General features: G+C 44.3%; 1 protein-coding gene across 2 annotated transcripts in view; it reads right to left on the bottom strand.

Moving 5' to 3' along the window:
• Positions 1-15,348, bottom strand: part of LOC146183895 (rab-like protein 6) — a 97,606-nt gene that overhangs the window by 62,709 nt on the left and 19,549 nt on the right. For both annotated transcript variants that reach the window (XM_084609225.1, XM_084609226.1), the window contains exons 5-7: positions 12,132-12,272; positions 5,051-5,156; positions 2,509-2,612 (exon numbers count right to left, since the gene is read on the bottom strand). In XM_084609225.1, the coding sequence (XP_084465351.1) occupies positions 2,509-2,612; positions 5,051-5,156; positions 12,132-12,272 (351 nt within the window). The remainder of the gene's footprint in view (positions 1-2,508; positions 2,613-5,050; positions 5,157-12,131; positions 12,273-15,348) is intronic.

The following is a 15,348-nucleotide window of genomic DNA, read 5'->3' as shown; positions in this document are numbered from 1 at the left end:
CCAGCACGGCTTTCGTAAAGACCATTCCTGTGACACGCAACTTGTTCTTTTTCTTCATGATATACACGCATGCCTAGATCGTAACATTCCCACGGATTCAATATTTCTGGATTTCGAAAAAGCATTTGATAAAGTCCCGCACGCGCGCCTAATTCTTAAACTGTCACGCCTAAACCTTCATCCCCTAGTTCTGGATTGGATTCGAGCCTTCCTTACTGATCGTTATCAATTCGTTCATGCTAACTCACACTCGTCATCCCTCTCCCCTGTCTTGTCTGGCGTCCCTCAGGGGACCGTTTTAGGCCCTCTTCTGTTCCTTATCTACATAAATGATTTACCCTCTAACATCAGATCTAATGTCCGACTCTTTGCGGATGATTGCGTCATCTACCGCCCAATACATAATTCCTCCGACGCCACCATTCTTCAAGAAGATCTCGCACGCGTCGAAGAATGGTGTAGTACTTGGCTCATGTCCCTAAATAGCAGTAAAACGTCACTTATTTCTTTCCATCGCCGGCGCAACCACCGTGAAAATACTTATACAATTATCAACAATCCTATTTCATCCGTTGACTCATACAAGTATCTTGGTATCCATTTAAGTAAAGATTTAACCTGGTCGCATCATATTCACCACATCACCAATTCAGCCAATCAAGTTCTAGGGTATTTGCGCCGTAACCTATCACTAGCTCCCCCTCCCATTAAGCTTCTTGCTTATATAACTTTCATACGTCCTAAACTTGATTACGCATGTGCTGCATATGATCCCCACTATACTAACCTAATCACCACGCTCGAAGCAGTCCAAAACCGCGCTGCCAGATTCATTTGCTCCGACTACTCTCGCTATACTAGCGTTACAGCACTAAAATCTCAGCTTAATCTCCCAACACTGGCCTGTCGGCGTAAAATCGCCCGTCTTTCGCTGTATCATAAATTTTATCACACTTCCGATCATGAAACTGCCCCGATAACACGCGCTCATCGCTTTTCTCGTCATAGTCACCCTAACGCCGTCTACCCTGAACGGGCCCGCACCGAAACATATAAAATGTCATTTTTTCTTCGAACAGCCAATGACTGGAATGACCTTCCATCCGAAGTGGAGGCCATCACCAATCGTGTTCTATTCAAAACCGCCATTGAAGACCATCTGTGTTCGTATTAACTTTTTGTTTGCCCACCCCTCATGTAATGTCCCCTGTGGACCCTTGAGGAAACAATAAATAAATAAATAGTTATAGCCATCCGTGACGGGCAGAGTGCCACAGCCACAGTGTCTTCAAATCATTTGCAATAAGAGTCTTCCCATGGCCTGTTATTTAGGAAGAGCGCAGGAGTGTCCAGCTTAAAAGCCAAACGGAGATAAATGTGCATAGTTAAATGTCACATCGTTTTGACGCTTTCTTAAGAAGTCAGGTACTGCTATTCCATTGCTCTTGTTTGTTCTCAGCAGCGGTGTGCAGTCATTCAAGCTTTCTATATATATATATATTATACAAATATTATTCAGAGTTGGAATCCTTATAAAAATTCACACACCTAGAAATCCATCTCTTAAATTTCAATGCCACACAGTCAGTCACACTAAAATGGCCTCTATGATTATTGTCTGCCATAATAATCACAGGAAAAGGTGTACCCCAATGCTGACCTAGAATAAGTGTAATTATTATTTTTTTTTTGTTAAGCAAGAAATACTTATAGCTCAGATTCTAAATGAACACAGTCAAATGCCATCCTAAAACTGTGGCTAACACGGCACCGAAATCGATGGCCTCCAAAACTGAAATAAGTTGATCCTCGATATATTGAACTCGAAGGGGATCATGAAACAGTTCAATATACCGATAATTTGATACATAAAACATGCCAGCTGATTAACTTCTCCGCCAACCAGAAGAGTGAATATGGTGCACCCACGCCAGTGGCATGCTTCCTCCAACGACATGCTACCCACCTGCACTATGCAGCAGAGTGCTCGTCCAGGGTGTGCAGACCCATGAGGTCACAAACTAATGCGCCAAGCTTCAGCCAAGCGCTGAAAAGAACACTGAACATGTGCCACTCCGTGGGTGTGAACGCGCTCTCCAATTTTGTGGCAGGGCCAATGTCATAATGTAAACAACACAAGCATGTCACCTGACCCAGACCCAGAGGCTTTTTAAAATCGTACCATGCAGCAGAAGAAGAAAACAGAAAACAAAACTGAGAGACTCGTTTCTCTACTACAGCTGTCCAAGAGCGTTTCGGAAGCGAATTTGATTTTTGGAGCCAATGGTAGAGGACCATTGACGGGGATAGGTGTGGGCAGGAAAGTGTTAAGGAGAAACACACCTATCACCAGGCTGACCAGAAGAGCGCAACTATAAACACTGGCACTCCTCAAGCAAGAACAATCCCACTTCCAGCTGAGAAAGCATACGAAGCCCCATAACAGGACAGCGTGCCTTCCCAATAGAACGGCCTAATGCCACAACAGAGCACATGGTGGGCACTCACAACTCGTAGTTCTGCTCCTCAGATTCCTGCAGCATGTCCAGTTCGTCGTTGGTCGCATTTGTCTCCTGGCTGTTGCGCTCCAGCTGCAGCAGCAGGCTCTCCCGCTGAAAGACGGGAGGCAAGCATCAGCATCAGCTTGGCCACGTGAAGCGTCAACCACTTGAAATACGCCGAGCAAACAAACTACTGGTGAGCCTGGATGCATCAAACCCAATGGGGATTGTGAAATAGCCTGATGTATCGATAATTCAATATATAAAAAATGGCAATAAATAAGCCTGCCTGTAAACTACCAAAACATATGCTGCATCCACGCTAGCGACACACTTTTTTTGCAGCAGTTTGCAGTCCACTAGCCATTGCCAGGCCTAACTTGCATCGCATTGAAACCGAAGCAGGTGGTGCTTTGGAATTCACCACAGCCTATCAAGAGATGCCTAATCCTGTTACTAATATAGTGCAGTAGAAATAGAATGACCTTTCATTAAAACTATGGTCCACTTCGTTTCCACAATGCCTTCTGCAGTGAAGCAAGAGAAGCCCGCCAGGGCCCACCTGCCCACCAGCACTAGGCTTAGGTTGGCTTCAATGCATCATGGCAAAAACTGCATTTAAGAGGAGGAAGGTCAACCTCAAGCCAACCATATATCCACCTCAAGGCACTATTTAACAGCCCTAGCACTGCCAGCAGGAGCACAAGGTCACGCCAACCCATCTCTGAGCACAAAAAGTGACAAAAGAGTGCTGTTATGAGAAGTGCCACTAACAGGAGTACACCATTCAATGTATCAAACATTCCACCGGACACTGGTCAACCACAAACAATAGTGCTACATTTCTGCACAGAATATAAACAATAATTCGATATACCTTAACTCAGCTGGTACCCCACAGTTTCTATATTATCCACAGGTTACGGGCCACAATGGAACTTATCTTGCAGTGCTTACAACAAATTCATATTCCTAGACAGTGCGCAGCTGGTGAAAAATACATTGCACCACTTGTAGTGGCTTTGACCATCCAGTATTATGAGACCAAGGAGATTGTGGGGTGGAGTAACCTCTTCAGTTGTGGCCAAGTGCCAAGACCAGCTTAACTGGAGGGATAGGGGAGAGACTTTAGCTCTGCAGTGGATGGAGTCAGGCTGGTGATGATGATGATGATGAAAGGCCTCTTGAGTAAGTGCTTAAAAGCGATCACATGCATCCACCTTCAATGTTTTTGCAAACATCACGTGCCACTGCTTGCATGCTTGAAGTTGCAACCACAGAGGCGGGAATGAAAGTTTGTATTCTTGTCTCTGAAGTGGCATGCTGAAAATTCTACAGCTAAAATTCTAACATAGGCAGGGGAATAATTTTATCCTTATTGCATTACCTGATGTTGAGAGAAACCAATGGCATGCATTTTAGCAAGTTCACTGCAGAAATATTTCTTCCAACGCTGTCAGCAAAAAGTTGCATAATATAAAATACAACAACCCATCTTTAATTAAAACCTCAAGAAACCAGAGGTTTTTGTTTGAATTACAATAGTACCTTAATATCATCCAAGACTAAATATACTGCTGTTTATGGACACGTGTGAACATGAATAGTATTTTGCAATTATTTTTCGATGCAAAAGTAGTTTAAGCTGTTAGCACAACATAAAATATGGGAGGAAGGCATCTGTACAACTCAATCAGCAGCCTCCAAATGGTTCTGGGTTGAAAAAAGTTATCAATGATGCATCGATTTCCTAATAATGTTGAACCTCATTATAAAAAGTCGTATCTGATGTGAGCACAGTTGATACGAATTTCGGGATGATATGAATTCATCACAGTCTCCAGCCAGAGTGCACTGTGTACAATGTGCAGTACTTTAGATATTCTGAATGCTATCCTTCACCCCAACAGCTGGTACAAACACACATACCACAAGCCACAACTGCACCCTTGAGCAGGAAGCAATGCTCATATATCACTCTGGCTCGTACATCGCTGGTCATGCGATACATACTACAAGAACGACAGCATGCAGTCTGCACGTTGTCAGCACGGAGATCACTAGCCAGGCAGTACAGTACGCACTGCGAGTAATGAGCAGTAACCAATGACTCGTACATCGCCAGTCGTGAGCTGAGGTCAGGGGCCAAAAACAAACCCCCTCAGCCATAACCATATATGCATGAATGCATATCCCATGTTTCTGTACACAGATATTGATCACTTTCGATGGTATGACTGTCAGATAAACTTTTTCTGACCTCGTGATATTAATATCATAAAGATTTTACTATAGCACAATGCATACCTAGCAGAGTGTAGCAGAAAAGTTTTAAATCAACTGAAAAGAATGGCTATGGTAAACATGCTGGTGTAGCTATAAAGGCGCATATGTGAATAACGGTCAAGAGGTAGCTATTTACAAGGGGGATGTGGTCAAAAAGGAATCCTCTGACGTTACTCTTCTGTAGCTTGAGTAAACAAGACCGCCGCAATTCGAAAGGAACACATCAAAAAGACAAAAAACTAGAAAAGAATGGTGCTACGCACCTGCAGCTGGAGGAAAGGCAGGTTGAACCACTTGTACAGGAACTTGAGGCCAAAACCATTGCGCAATGAAGACTCCGCATAGCGAATCTGGGCACTGCCTGCAGGTCTGCAGATGAGAGTTCCATAAAATTCTCAATGCAACTTCAACAACAAAAAAAAAAAAAACAAGGAAGACACAGACAGATGGTTGAAAGATGATAACGATGTGTGAAGCTTGAAAGGACCACAAGAACAAGCTAATGTTCAAAAGTGCTCTCCAAAAAAAGGCCATGTGTGCATGCAAGGTGCATCCAAATACATCTTACATGAGAGCAATGAACAGAATTACATTACTGACTACATGGCTTCCCAACACCACATACTAAACATGACTTACAGCTGGAGTTCACATTTTTATTTTTACATTAACTGATTACTGGTAGAATGTATGCCCAGTAGAATGCAGCAGAAAAGTTTTTTAAAGAAACTGCACATTGGTAAACATGCCAGTGCTAACTAGAAACGAGAATAAGTGAATAAAGGTAAAGCGGTAAGCATTTACATTGAAGATATGGTCATAAAAAGGAAATCACTCACACTACACTCGCATAAACAAAATGGTTGTGATTCCACAGGGAGAGCAATAAATAAAATGACTTTACGGTGAGACACTAATTGCTAAGACCCAATTAATACAACCATGCAAAGGCATTAAAATCACAGGTCACCCCATTTGGAAACATTATACATCTTTATGTCTGCTGTAGTAAACTTTGGTTGTTGTTTTTTTGCTCTCCCTCTGACTCGTAGGCATGACTCCGCTCTCTCAAAGGTAGGGCTCACTGAGCAGCGTCACCTAGCAGTGAATAGCAGAAATACTGTTAAAACAAATACAAAAAAATAAAGCCCACTATCGCTGCTGTATCCGTGGTGCAATGGCTTAAGGCAGGGGTTCTCAAACTTTTTTGCTTGGAGGAACCCCAAAAGCCTTCAATAAGTTGCAGGGAACCCCGCCCCCTGCCTTCACTTACGAGCAATGTTGTCGAGTGCATTTTTGCAAAGAGAGTTGCAAAGGTTAAATGTTTATTGCACAGATTAATACAAATACTAATGTGATGGGTGGTACTGCTTCCCTTTTAAGAGCAAGTCAAAGCGTGGCTCAGTAGCACTCAGAGCCAGTCTCATATCAGCTGCCGGGTCAAGACGGCTCCTGTGCTTGTTCTTCAGATAGGCGAGGGCTGAAAATGCCTGTTCACATGCATATGTAGTTGCAAAGGGAAGCGAAATGTTCACTGCCCTTTCAAAGAGGCATGGAAACAGTGGAGCAGTCCCCATCCAAAATGTCACCAAGCCTTCACCATTAAATTTCTCTTTGAGAGCAGTGCTTGCCCTGAGCTCTGAGGATTCTCGCGGAACACAAGAAGACAGCCCGCGGAACCCCTGTGTTCCGCGGAACCCAGTTTGAGAACCCCTGGCTTAAGGCTACATATTTCAAACCAGAAAGACATAGGTTCGACTCCAGTTCATACTGTTCACTTTTACTGTACTCTTTTCTTTTGTACGTTTCAAAACATTTTAATAAATTACCAAGATGTTCTCTGGGGCTGCGTTCTCTTTTAGGTTGCTTTTATGATGTTGTTTAATCTAAATAGCCATAAAGCTGACATTAACACAGCCATTTGTTGGGGTATGAAAATGCTCACAAAACTCAATATTGTTCACAGTAGCAACCATAGAAGCTTATCCTGTCTTCCGTGGATGTGTGTTACATTTAGATTGTGTTCAGAGACACTTTAGCGCCAAAATTACCGTTAAACTGCAGTATTATAGGTCGAGATTTTTCCTAAAAAAAAAAAAAAAATTAAAGTCGCCTCTCGTCTTATATAGCGGTCTTTCGCAGAATTTGAGGCACAGTCTGGCAACAAGTGACGTGTCTGCTCATGAACGGACGGGGCAGTGTGACGGGCGACATATCCGCGCCTTGTGAGAGGGAGGCGCGATCGGAGAAGAAATTTCCCGGCGCCGCAAGGGGCGCTGCAGTGCTCTGGTGTGAATGGGGAACCAGCCGCTGCCGTGCGATCGAGCGCAGCAGCGCGGGTGCGGGCGAGGTCTGGGACACGTGGACTGCGCTTGTTTGCACGTGGACCGCGAACGATTCGAAGCTGGGAGTCGCACATGTACCACAGTGATCCTTTTGAGGTGCGAAGTGGGTGACGTTGTGCTGATCCTGTGTTATGTAGTAGATAACGCTGTGTGCACTCGTGGCGCAAAAGCGCGAACATGTTTTGTAGCCGGGCGCAGTAGCGGGTACAGAGCACACAAAGCCAAAACCCCCTTTTCAGAACACCTAAAGATGCAGCTTAACGCGAACTGGGGTTGCGAAATATCAAAGGTGCCGACGACTAATTGTGTCTCATTTGCGAACGCATGGCATGCTAAGTCAGGATAACTTTTTCGGTAGAGAATACTCAAGACAAATCTTCACCCAAGACCTACGCAGTTTCTCGTAACTATCATCTGCCCTAGTTTCTATAACCTTACCCATCCACAGAAACAAAAGAATATTCAAGCCCAACCTAATTGTTACACTATGCCTTTGCTAATCAACAGCTGAAAATAATATTTTAATACGCTGGACATGTTTATATTTGAGGACATGCTGGGAGCATTGTGATACTGGCTCTCTTATTCAGCTGTGCCTAAGTTCAGGCCACAATAATGTGGGTGAAACAAGTGATAGCCAGCTTATCTTTTACATGGCAAGGTGTGTCACACAGAAGTTAATCAGCAAAATTTCTTGCCAGAATTGTGATTCTGGCCTCGAATTCACCTGAGCAGCAGCTGAATGCAATTAAGATCCCTGTGCATGCAACAGTTTGATAGGGGAGGCTTATTTTACAGCCAGGAACAAAAATTTGAGGAATGCTGGTTTCCTGGTGGAATTTGTGTGTGTGTGTGTGTGTGTGTGTGTGTGTGTGTGTGTGTGTGTGTGTGTGTGTGTGTGTGTGTGTGTGTGTGTGTGTGTGTGTGTGTGTGTGTGTGTGTGTGTGTGTGTGTGTGTGTGCGTGTGCGTGTGCGCGTGCGCGTGTGCGTGTGCGTGTGTGTGTGTGTGTGTGTGTGTACGTGGTCGGGCAATTATGGAGAACGAAATGTGTGGAATCACGAGGGGACATGCACGCCCCATTCAGAGTAAAAAAAATATCAGAAGACAAACTAGCGAGGCACCGAAGAAATAAAGTTTTCCCACAAATCCCCGTCCTGCAAACTTTTGTTCCTGGCTGTACCACAGAACTATGCTGGCCGGCATTATTAAGGCAGTAGGGGACGCATTCACATTTTTTGTTAAAAGAAAACATTTTATGCTTTCAGTGTGCATGATTTCGCGCAGTTTCTCAGCATTCTAACAAACTCCACCAAGTGGGATGCGCGATCTTCATCGTAAAGAGGTTACTGCAAAATGTTTCCAGTTTGTGGTGCTAATTATGGATTCATTTTATTTTTTTACTCTTTGAATAAAGGGCAAGGCTCTTCAAAATTAGCGCCAGAAACATTTGAAGTTAAACGGAGTGAATTCGAAGCAGAGCCATTCATTCGTTGTTCGCTCGGTCTGACGTCTGCATTTGTATATTGTATTAATAAAATAAACGTCATTTATGCTCTTGTGGAAATTTTGTGCAAATAATTTCTTTGCCTTGTAATGAAGTGTTTCCTTTGGTCTTGTGGACTTGTCCAGCAAAAGCAGTGATGGAAAATATTTAGTGCATGATATGAGATGCGCCAGAACATCCACAAGTGCACCTATTACTGATGAGCTACAGCTTCCAAGTAACGTAGCCATAAACAGCATGTTGCTGGCGCATGCAGACCGACGAACAAATAGTACTTTGTTCGTTGTCCTGTCTGTTTTACGTTTGTCTACTTGTTAGCGTGTCGTAGCGCACTGAGAACTAATTTGCTAGTACATCTTTCTTTTTTTTCTGTGGCCGCTCATTATATTTGCCGCGGCTGCAGCCGAACTCCAAAGCTCCCAGTCAGAGTTCCGAATTGTCCGTGTTCGTTGTCCATATTCACTTGCGCTATCAAGCTTTCAGTGAAAACTAAACGGGTACAAAGTTATTACTCTGATATGCGTTCTATTAAAGCCTGCTTTTCCAAAGTTGCGTCACTAGGCTTCATTTGCGTGCACTGATGTAGAAAACAATGCATCTTTTCATCTCCGATCTGCATACATTTCGTCATAGTAGCATCGCGCATCAGAATAAAAATTCAAACGCGACGCAAAATTCACGCGACACGCGTGCCTGGTGCCCTGTGCCGCCCCCTCCAACCGCCGCGACGGCTGCACACCAGTTGCAAGTAGCGCCATTTATAGGTTTCATCACCCCCTGTGCGCCGTCTGTCACATTGCCCCCTTCTTGCCACCATACCAAAACCGGATCGACATCCTGCAGTTGCTGGCATTTTTTCCCGTCCCAAGCACATTTATCTTTGCGTGTGCTCTTTCGTTCGACCTATGAGAGTATAAAATGCCTCTTTAGCAATGAATAACGGCATGTGGAGGCAGCTCACAGTGGCTTTCCAAAAAAAGTGATGTTCGCCGAAGCAAACGGCAACATAGCCGCTCTCTCAGCGACAGTTCGGTGGTTTGACGTGCGTTGCCACGGACAAAATCAGCTGTTTGCATGCAGCTTTTCAAGAAATGCTGCGTAAGCAACACACTTGATGGAACTACTACAGGACACTCTGGGAGGTGGCGAGCAGCAAAGAGTAGTCTTCCGATGGCGCTGCTGAAAGTTTGGAGTGAGATCGTAGCTCCTGTGATGCAGGGACTCAGCCGATGTAAATATACGCCCTTTTCCATTTTTTTTTGTTTTCATTATTATTATTTTTTCACTAAAAGGTACAGGGGTCGCCCTATATTCCTACTCGACCTATATTACAGTTTATGCAGTAGCTCACAGAAAACCACTGAAGAGAAATAAGTTGCGGGACTCTACCAATAAGAGATCGGGATTACACAGCTCATTGTGCTCCAACGATGCCCATCTGGCAAGCCATGCAGCAAAACCTCTGATGTCACCACTTTTTTTTTTTTTATTAGTTTTTTTTTTACGCTTTGCCTTTCATCTTGCTACCTCCACAGCACGACCATAATCACCTGCACATGCAGGTGCACCCAGCCCCTTTTCACCCACGGAGGCAATGTGCAGCATGTCACACGTGTGCAGAGCACGCAACTGGCCTTGTCAGACCTCTGCATCACCCTCCCTGCACAAGACAGCAAAGAGCAGGAGCAGGGAAGCGTTAAAGCGCTTTCATTATTATTATTAATTTTTTTTTTTTTTTGCTTGTCTCGACAGTGCCCGACAGAGACTCTATGAGTATTGTGGACTAAGCTGCCGTGATTTGCACTCATCGCAAAAGTTAGCCTTTGACAGATCTTTCTTTTTTACATGAGTACATGAGAAACTAACCAAATCACTGTTGGTCTTACTTGAGAATACATCTTTAGCCTAGTTCACCTTAAGGGCGGATTTTGATGTGAAAAGTATTTTCTTTATTTCGAGACCAATAATACAGTCGAACCCGGTTATATCGAACCCGGATATATCGAATTTTGGTTATATCGAACTCACGAAATATCCCCTTGAAAATCCCATGTAAAAGTATAGGAAAGCCGCGTCATATATCGAACTCAATTTCACCGGTCGTTCGATATATCGAACTCCGCACCAAGCACTGGAAAGTGTGCCTTCCCCAAAGATGATCGCATCACCCTTGGCCGTTTGCCGCGTGACGTTTTCAAGCCACGCGCGGAAGGTGTGAGAGGGGACAGTTTGGCGACGGCTGGTCTGGGCAGCGTCGCGCCCATTCCCCAAAGGCGCGCGCATCTGCAGTTGTTTCCCGCGCACCAACACATGACGTTTGCAAGCCATGTGCGTGGGTGTGCCCATTCTTTTGCTGAGCTATCTCTCTCCTTCAGCATGCGCAACAACGCATGCGCCAAGCCAGCTCAGCCCGTTTTCAGACCGACGTCGGACGCTTTTTCCAGCGTGTGTTGCGAACCCTCTGCGTGTGGCGGCGCAGCGGCGGACGTGGCTATGGCGCCTGCGGATGTTAAAAAGGCTCTCCGTTTTTTTTTTTTTGTTTTTTTTTTATTTTTATTTTGTTTTTTTTCGAGAGTCATTCTTTCTTATCATTGTGCTGTACGTGCGGCGTAGCGTAAGATATGGTGGCTGCGGACGTTAAGAAGCGGCAGGGTTTTCTTTTTTTTTTTTTTGCGGGGATGTTTATTTTATTTATTTTTTTATCGTTTATCCTTGCATGTATGAATCAGTGAAAGCACGCGGTCAGCTGCGATCATGACGCGTGATAAATCGAACCAGATAGCTGCAGAAAATTGTTGGTGTCATGAAAATAAACAAAATATTTACTTCGTTTTACTAATTTTCAAACACAGACTTGTCCCCCCCCCCCTTTTTTTAACCCCTTCACCGCTTTGTTATATCAACGAATTTCTTAACAAAACTGCTTATTTGTTTAGTGCTGATTTCGGTTATTATGTTGCCATACGTAAAAGACGTTTATGTAGTAGAAAAAAACGAAATTAACAGGTCAGTGCTGCCATCTGTCGAGCAAAATGCCATCTAAGCCACAAACGAGCGCTGCTCGTTCGAAACGCTGAAGGGAAGAACCTATTCAGCGAGGACGAGCTATAGTCGCCCAAAACGGTTTGGAGACGGCTTTGCAAGGACGAGCGCAGCTCGTCCGAAACGGTTAAGGGGTTAATGGCAGCGTGTTTCAGACATAGGAAAATAATTGTCATGCTGGAGCCAAAAAATCACGCAATGAATTCTCAATAGTTCAAACATTACAGGGGAAAAGAATTCACATTACACGGAGTTCAGAACAAGAGGGAACCCTTTTAAAAAACATGCTTGATGCTAGATAGGACCGAAGTGAGAGTCTGTATAAAAGTTTTATTTCTGAGATTTCTAATTAGCGAGATTCCATTATATTCTAGACATCTGACAAAAACCAAGACTACTGCCGGGTGAAACTGTCCGAAAAGAAAAAAAAGATGAAAAAAACAACCACCCACCGCTCTACGGATTCAACATAGAAGCGCACTTGGTCCTCAGTGATGTTTCTGTGGTGCTTCATGTCCAGGTGGTTGGCCAAAACTAGAACTGGAATGTTGGCCGGAACCTTTGGCAGCTCCCGTTGAACATAGTCAAATGTCCTGGGTGCAAGAATACGTAAAAGCTATGTTACCTCATGAAGCAGCATACGAGACATTCAATAGCAAAAAATTTACCCTTCAAGTGTCCCTAATACAGCTGTGTGCACTTCCTTCCCCACTGAACAATGCACGCTGGAAGAAAAAGCTAGCACACTTGAGGTGGTGTCATCTTCAGCATATTTCTGAAACTTCTATTATCATCCCTCCACTGGGTATCTCAGCTGAAGGTCACAAACCATGGAGAAAATGTGCCAACCCCTCCCTCCTAAGGGCGGCATGGTCACTCGGCGCAAGCGCTGCATGCTCAACTTGAAAAAGGAGTGCAGGCTTCTCTGTGCACGAGCACTCCTATGCTTACAATTCTTCATTAAAAGATTCACAGGGGTGGTTCTGCCATCTGTTGCAACTCTGCAGACATTCTCTCAATGCGTCCACTACAGTGCATCAAGTTTATGAGGCACACGCTGCTACACCCCCGCGGGCTAGCTCATTGTTAACAGTGGCAAGCCCACCTCACCCTCCCCCCAAAGCCCTTTTCTCTCTTACATCTACAATTCACAAATTGCCATTTTTACTATGTCCAAACCATTGAAAGTTCTGCGCTCACCAAACGGAAGACCCAAAATATAACAATATAAAAGATAAGAATAAGAACTACCAAGACAAGCGATATCAGCATCGGCATTCATATAGTATATCTGCTGTGTTGATGGAAACAAAACTTTCCAAACTTCAAAGCCGGCAATGCATTAGAGTTTAACCCTTCGACAGCTTCAAATTAGATGAGAGGTGAAACGCCAGTTGCCGTACAGTCGCCGACCTTTTTTTTTTTACTCTGCAGGACCTGGAAAATGGTCCGAATAATCAAACAGTCCAAGAAATCCGTGAACATTAAAAAAGTACTCTAAAAAATTACTTTTCTGCGAAAACACAGCTTTGCAAATCATGAACTTCGCTGCCCTCGATGTTTCGTACATATATCGATAATAGAGAGTCATAGCCATTATAGTATAGTGTGATCTGCTATTGTGATCTAGCACTCATGCGCGTGCGCTAGCGCGATTCGCTAAGGCGGGCGTGGCCGCCAGCATGCACGCACCGATTGGTGGATGCGGCAGGCGTGCGCAGCGCCGGGAAGCATGCAACTTGCTCAAGGCATTCACCACGTGCTGTGATGACAACAGAAATGCATCATGCTTAGCTGAAAAAACTATAACCCTCTAGTTAAAACATTTCGGCCATTCATGCTTTTGTCATTTCCATGCCACTTCACAACATACTGTGACGCAACTGCAGGTAGAATGAATGCATGCATCTCGTGAAGCAATAACATTGTTTTCATTGTTAATGATGGTAGGGAAGAGTGCAAGGAGAAATTTACAGGAAAAAGACGAGTGAAACTAAAGCCTCCGTGAATGCACCGACACCCCCCCTTTCCCCTTGTAGGCTACTGCAATGACGACGAGTGTTCCCTTATTGCATCTACTTGAAATGTCAACGATGCACACAGAGCAGCTAAGCTATGGCCAAGCTAGTTCGTCCGAATGACTGCGTTGCCTAGCTTTCATGGCTACACAAAACCGGTTGATTGCGAAAAATAAGGTCATTCTAGTGTATGTCACAAAAAAAAACAACAATCTGGTGCCAAATTTGGTCCAAAAAATCAAACTTTTGGGCACCATTAGTTCGAAATATTGGTAGTGAAAATGTACACGTTCCTATGAGGTCCGTGACAGTTCCTGAATGAAGAATGAAGTCCGAAATATTGCGCAAGCCCGTAAAATTGGTCGGCTACTGTGGTCACCTGGCACTGTGAGGCCTTTTGTGGTGGTCGCATAGTTCACTTTGGAAATAATTGTCAATTTTTCTCCCTATCACAATTCCATCTTATACCTGCAATGGTGTAAGACAGACGGCGCAAGCTGCAGCGAGCGTGGTGCTATCGCCAACATATCAGCCTACCGCTGAAACTGGGCTGTCGAGTCACGGCCGAAATTGGATGTGCCCCTGCCGTGCGTCCCTTCTACCTTTTTTTGTCTCCAGACATAAGGGCCCACGTCATAAGAGCTCCATTTAAACCTATGGGTGGACCTCGCACCTTCGTGCATCACCACACCTGGCGGCGCAAGAGGGCAGGCATGCTGATGACACGGCTCCACTCGCAGCAGCGAACATGCAACATTTCGAGCTTGGTTTTGCAAAAACCTGTCCCAGAAATTGCGGGTACTGCACTTTCTACCAAGTGTACAGTGGCATGCCCCATGCAGCTTCCGATGCATCCTTCAACTTTGGTATAATAGGAAAACAGTCATAGCCTCCTCTGGCAGAAGTATGAATGTGCGATTCCGCATGCATGGTGTAGTAAGGTCACCGAATGTCGGGTGAATGAGGTTGGAGAAATTTCGGCACACGTTTCGACTCGACCCGACTCTGGGATGCTTGAATTCCTGCTGTGCAAGCATGGAATACGAAAATGTCTGAAATTTCAGTGTCTAAAAAAATCTGTCAACAACTTTCATATTTACCATTAGCAGCATCTGAACAATCAAATGGAAAGGGCTTGAAACTATGATACTTAGTTTTTTGGTTGGCATTCTGCATTTCTGGCATTTCTGGCAGCTTGCACTTGGCATTGCATTTATATATACCGGGTGTCCAAGCTAACTTTAGCCAATGGCTAAAAAATAAAACATTTGAGGTAGGCCAGAGAAACCACTTGTATACAGACAGCTTCCAGCCATCTGACGTACAACAGAATTTTTTTTTTTGCAAATAACTAATGAGTAATTAAGATAGTGAGAGACCGGAAAGCGTGGCGTGACATGGTCCATAGGGTCACGAAGAATTGGACACGACTGAACTGAATTGAATGAGTAATTAAGATATTCTTTCTAAATTACTGACTATTGGCTTCAGATAATAACTGGGGCTTGCAAAGTTGGAGGGCACCTTCTGAAACCCCCATTCCATTTATTTCTGATAAAGCCTCACGTGTATCGTTTTTCCAAGCTGTAAAGAAAGCCCGCAAAATGCGAAAATAGCATGTGACCGGCACATTTGTGTGCCACGATTGTGC

The sequence above is a fragment of the Amblyomma maculatum genome, chromosome 7 (genome assembly GCF_055883805.1).
Source record: "Amblyomma maculatum isolate TAMU_Amacu chromosome 7, ASM5588380v1, whole genome shotgun sequence".
Classification (NCBI taxonomy): domain Eukaryota; kingdom Metazoa; phylum Arthropoda; class Arachnida; order Ixodida; family Ixodidae; genus Amblyomma; species Amblyomma maculatum.
The sequence above is the reverse complement of the archived record's forward strand: the minus strand, read 5'-3'. Positions and strand labels throughout refer to the sequence as shown.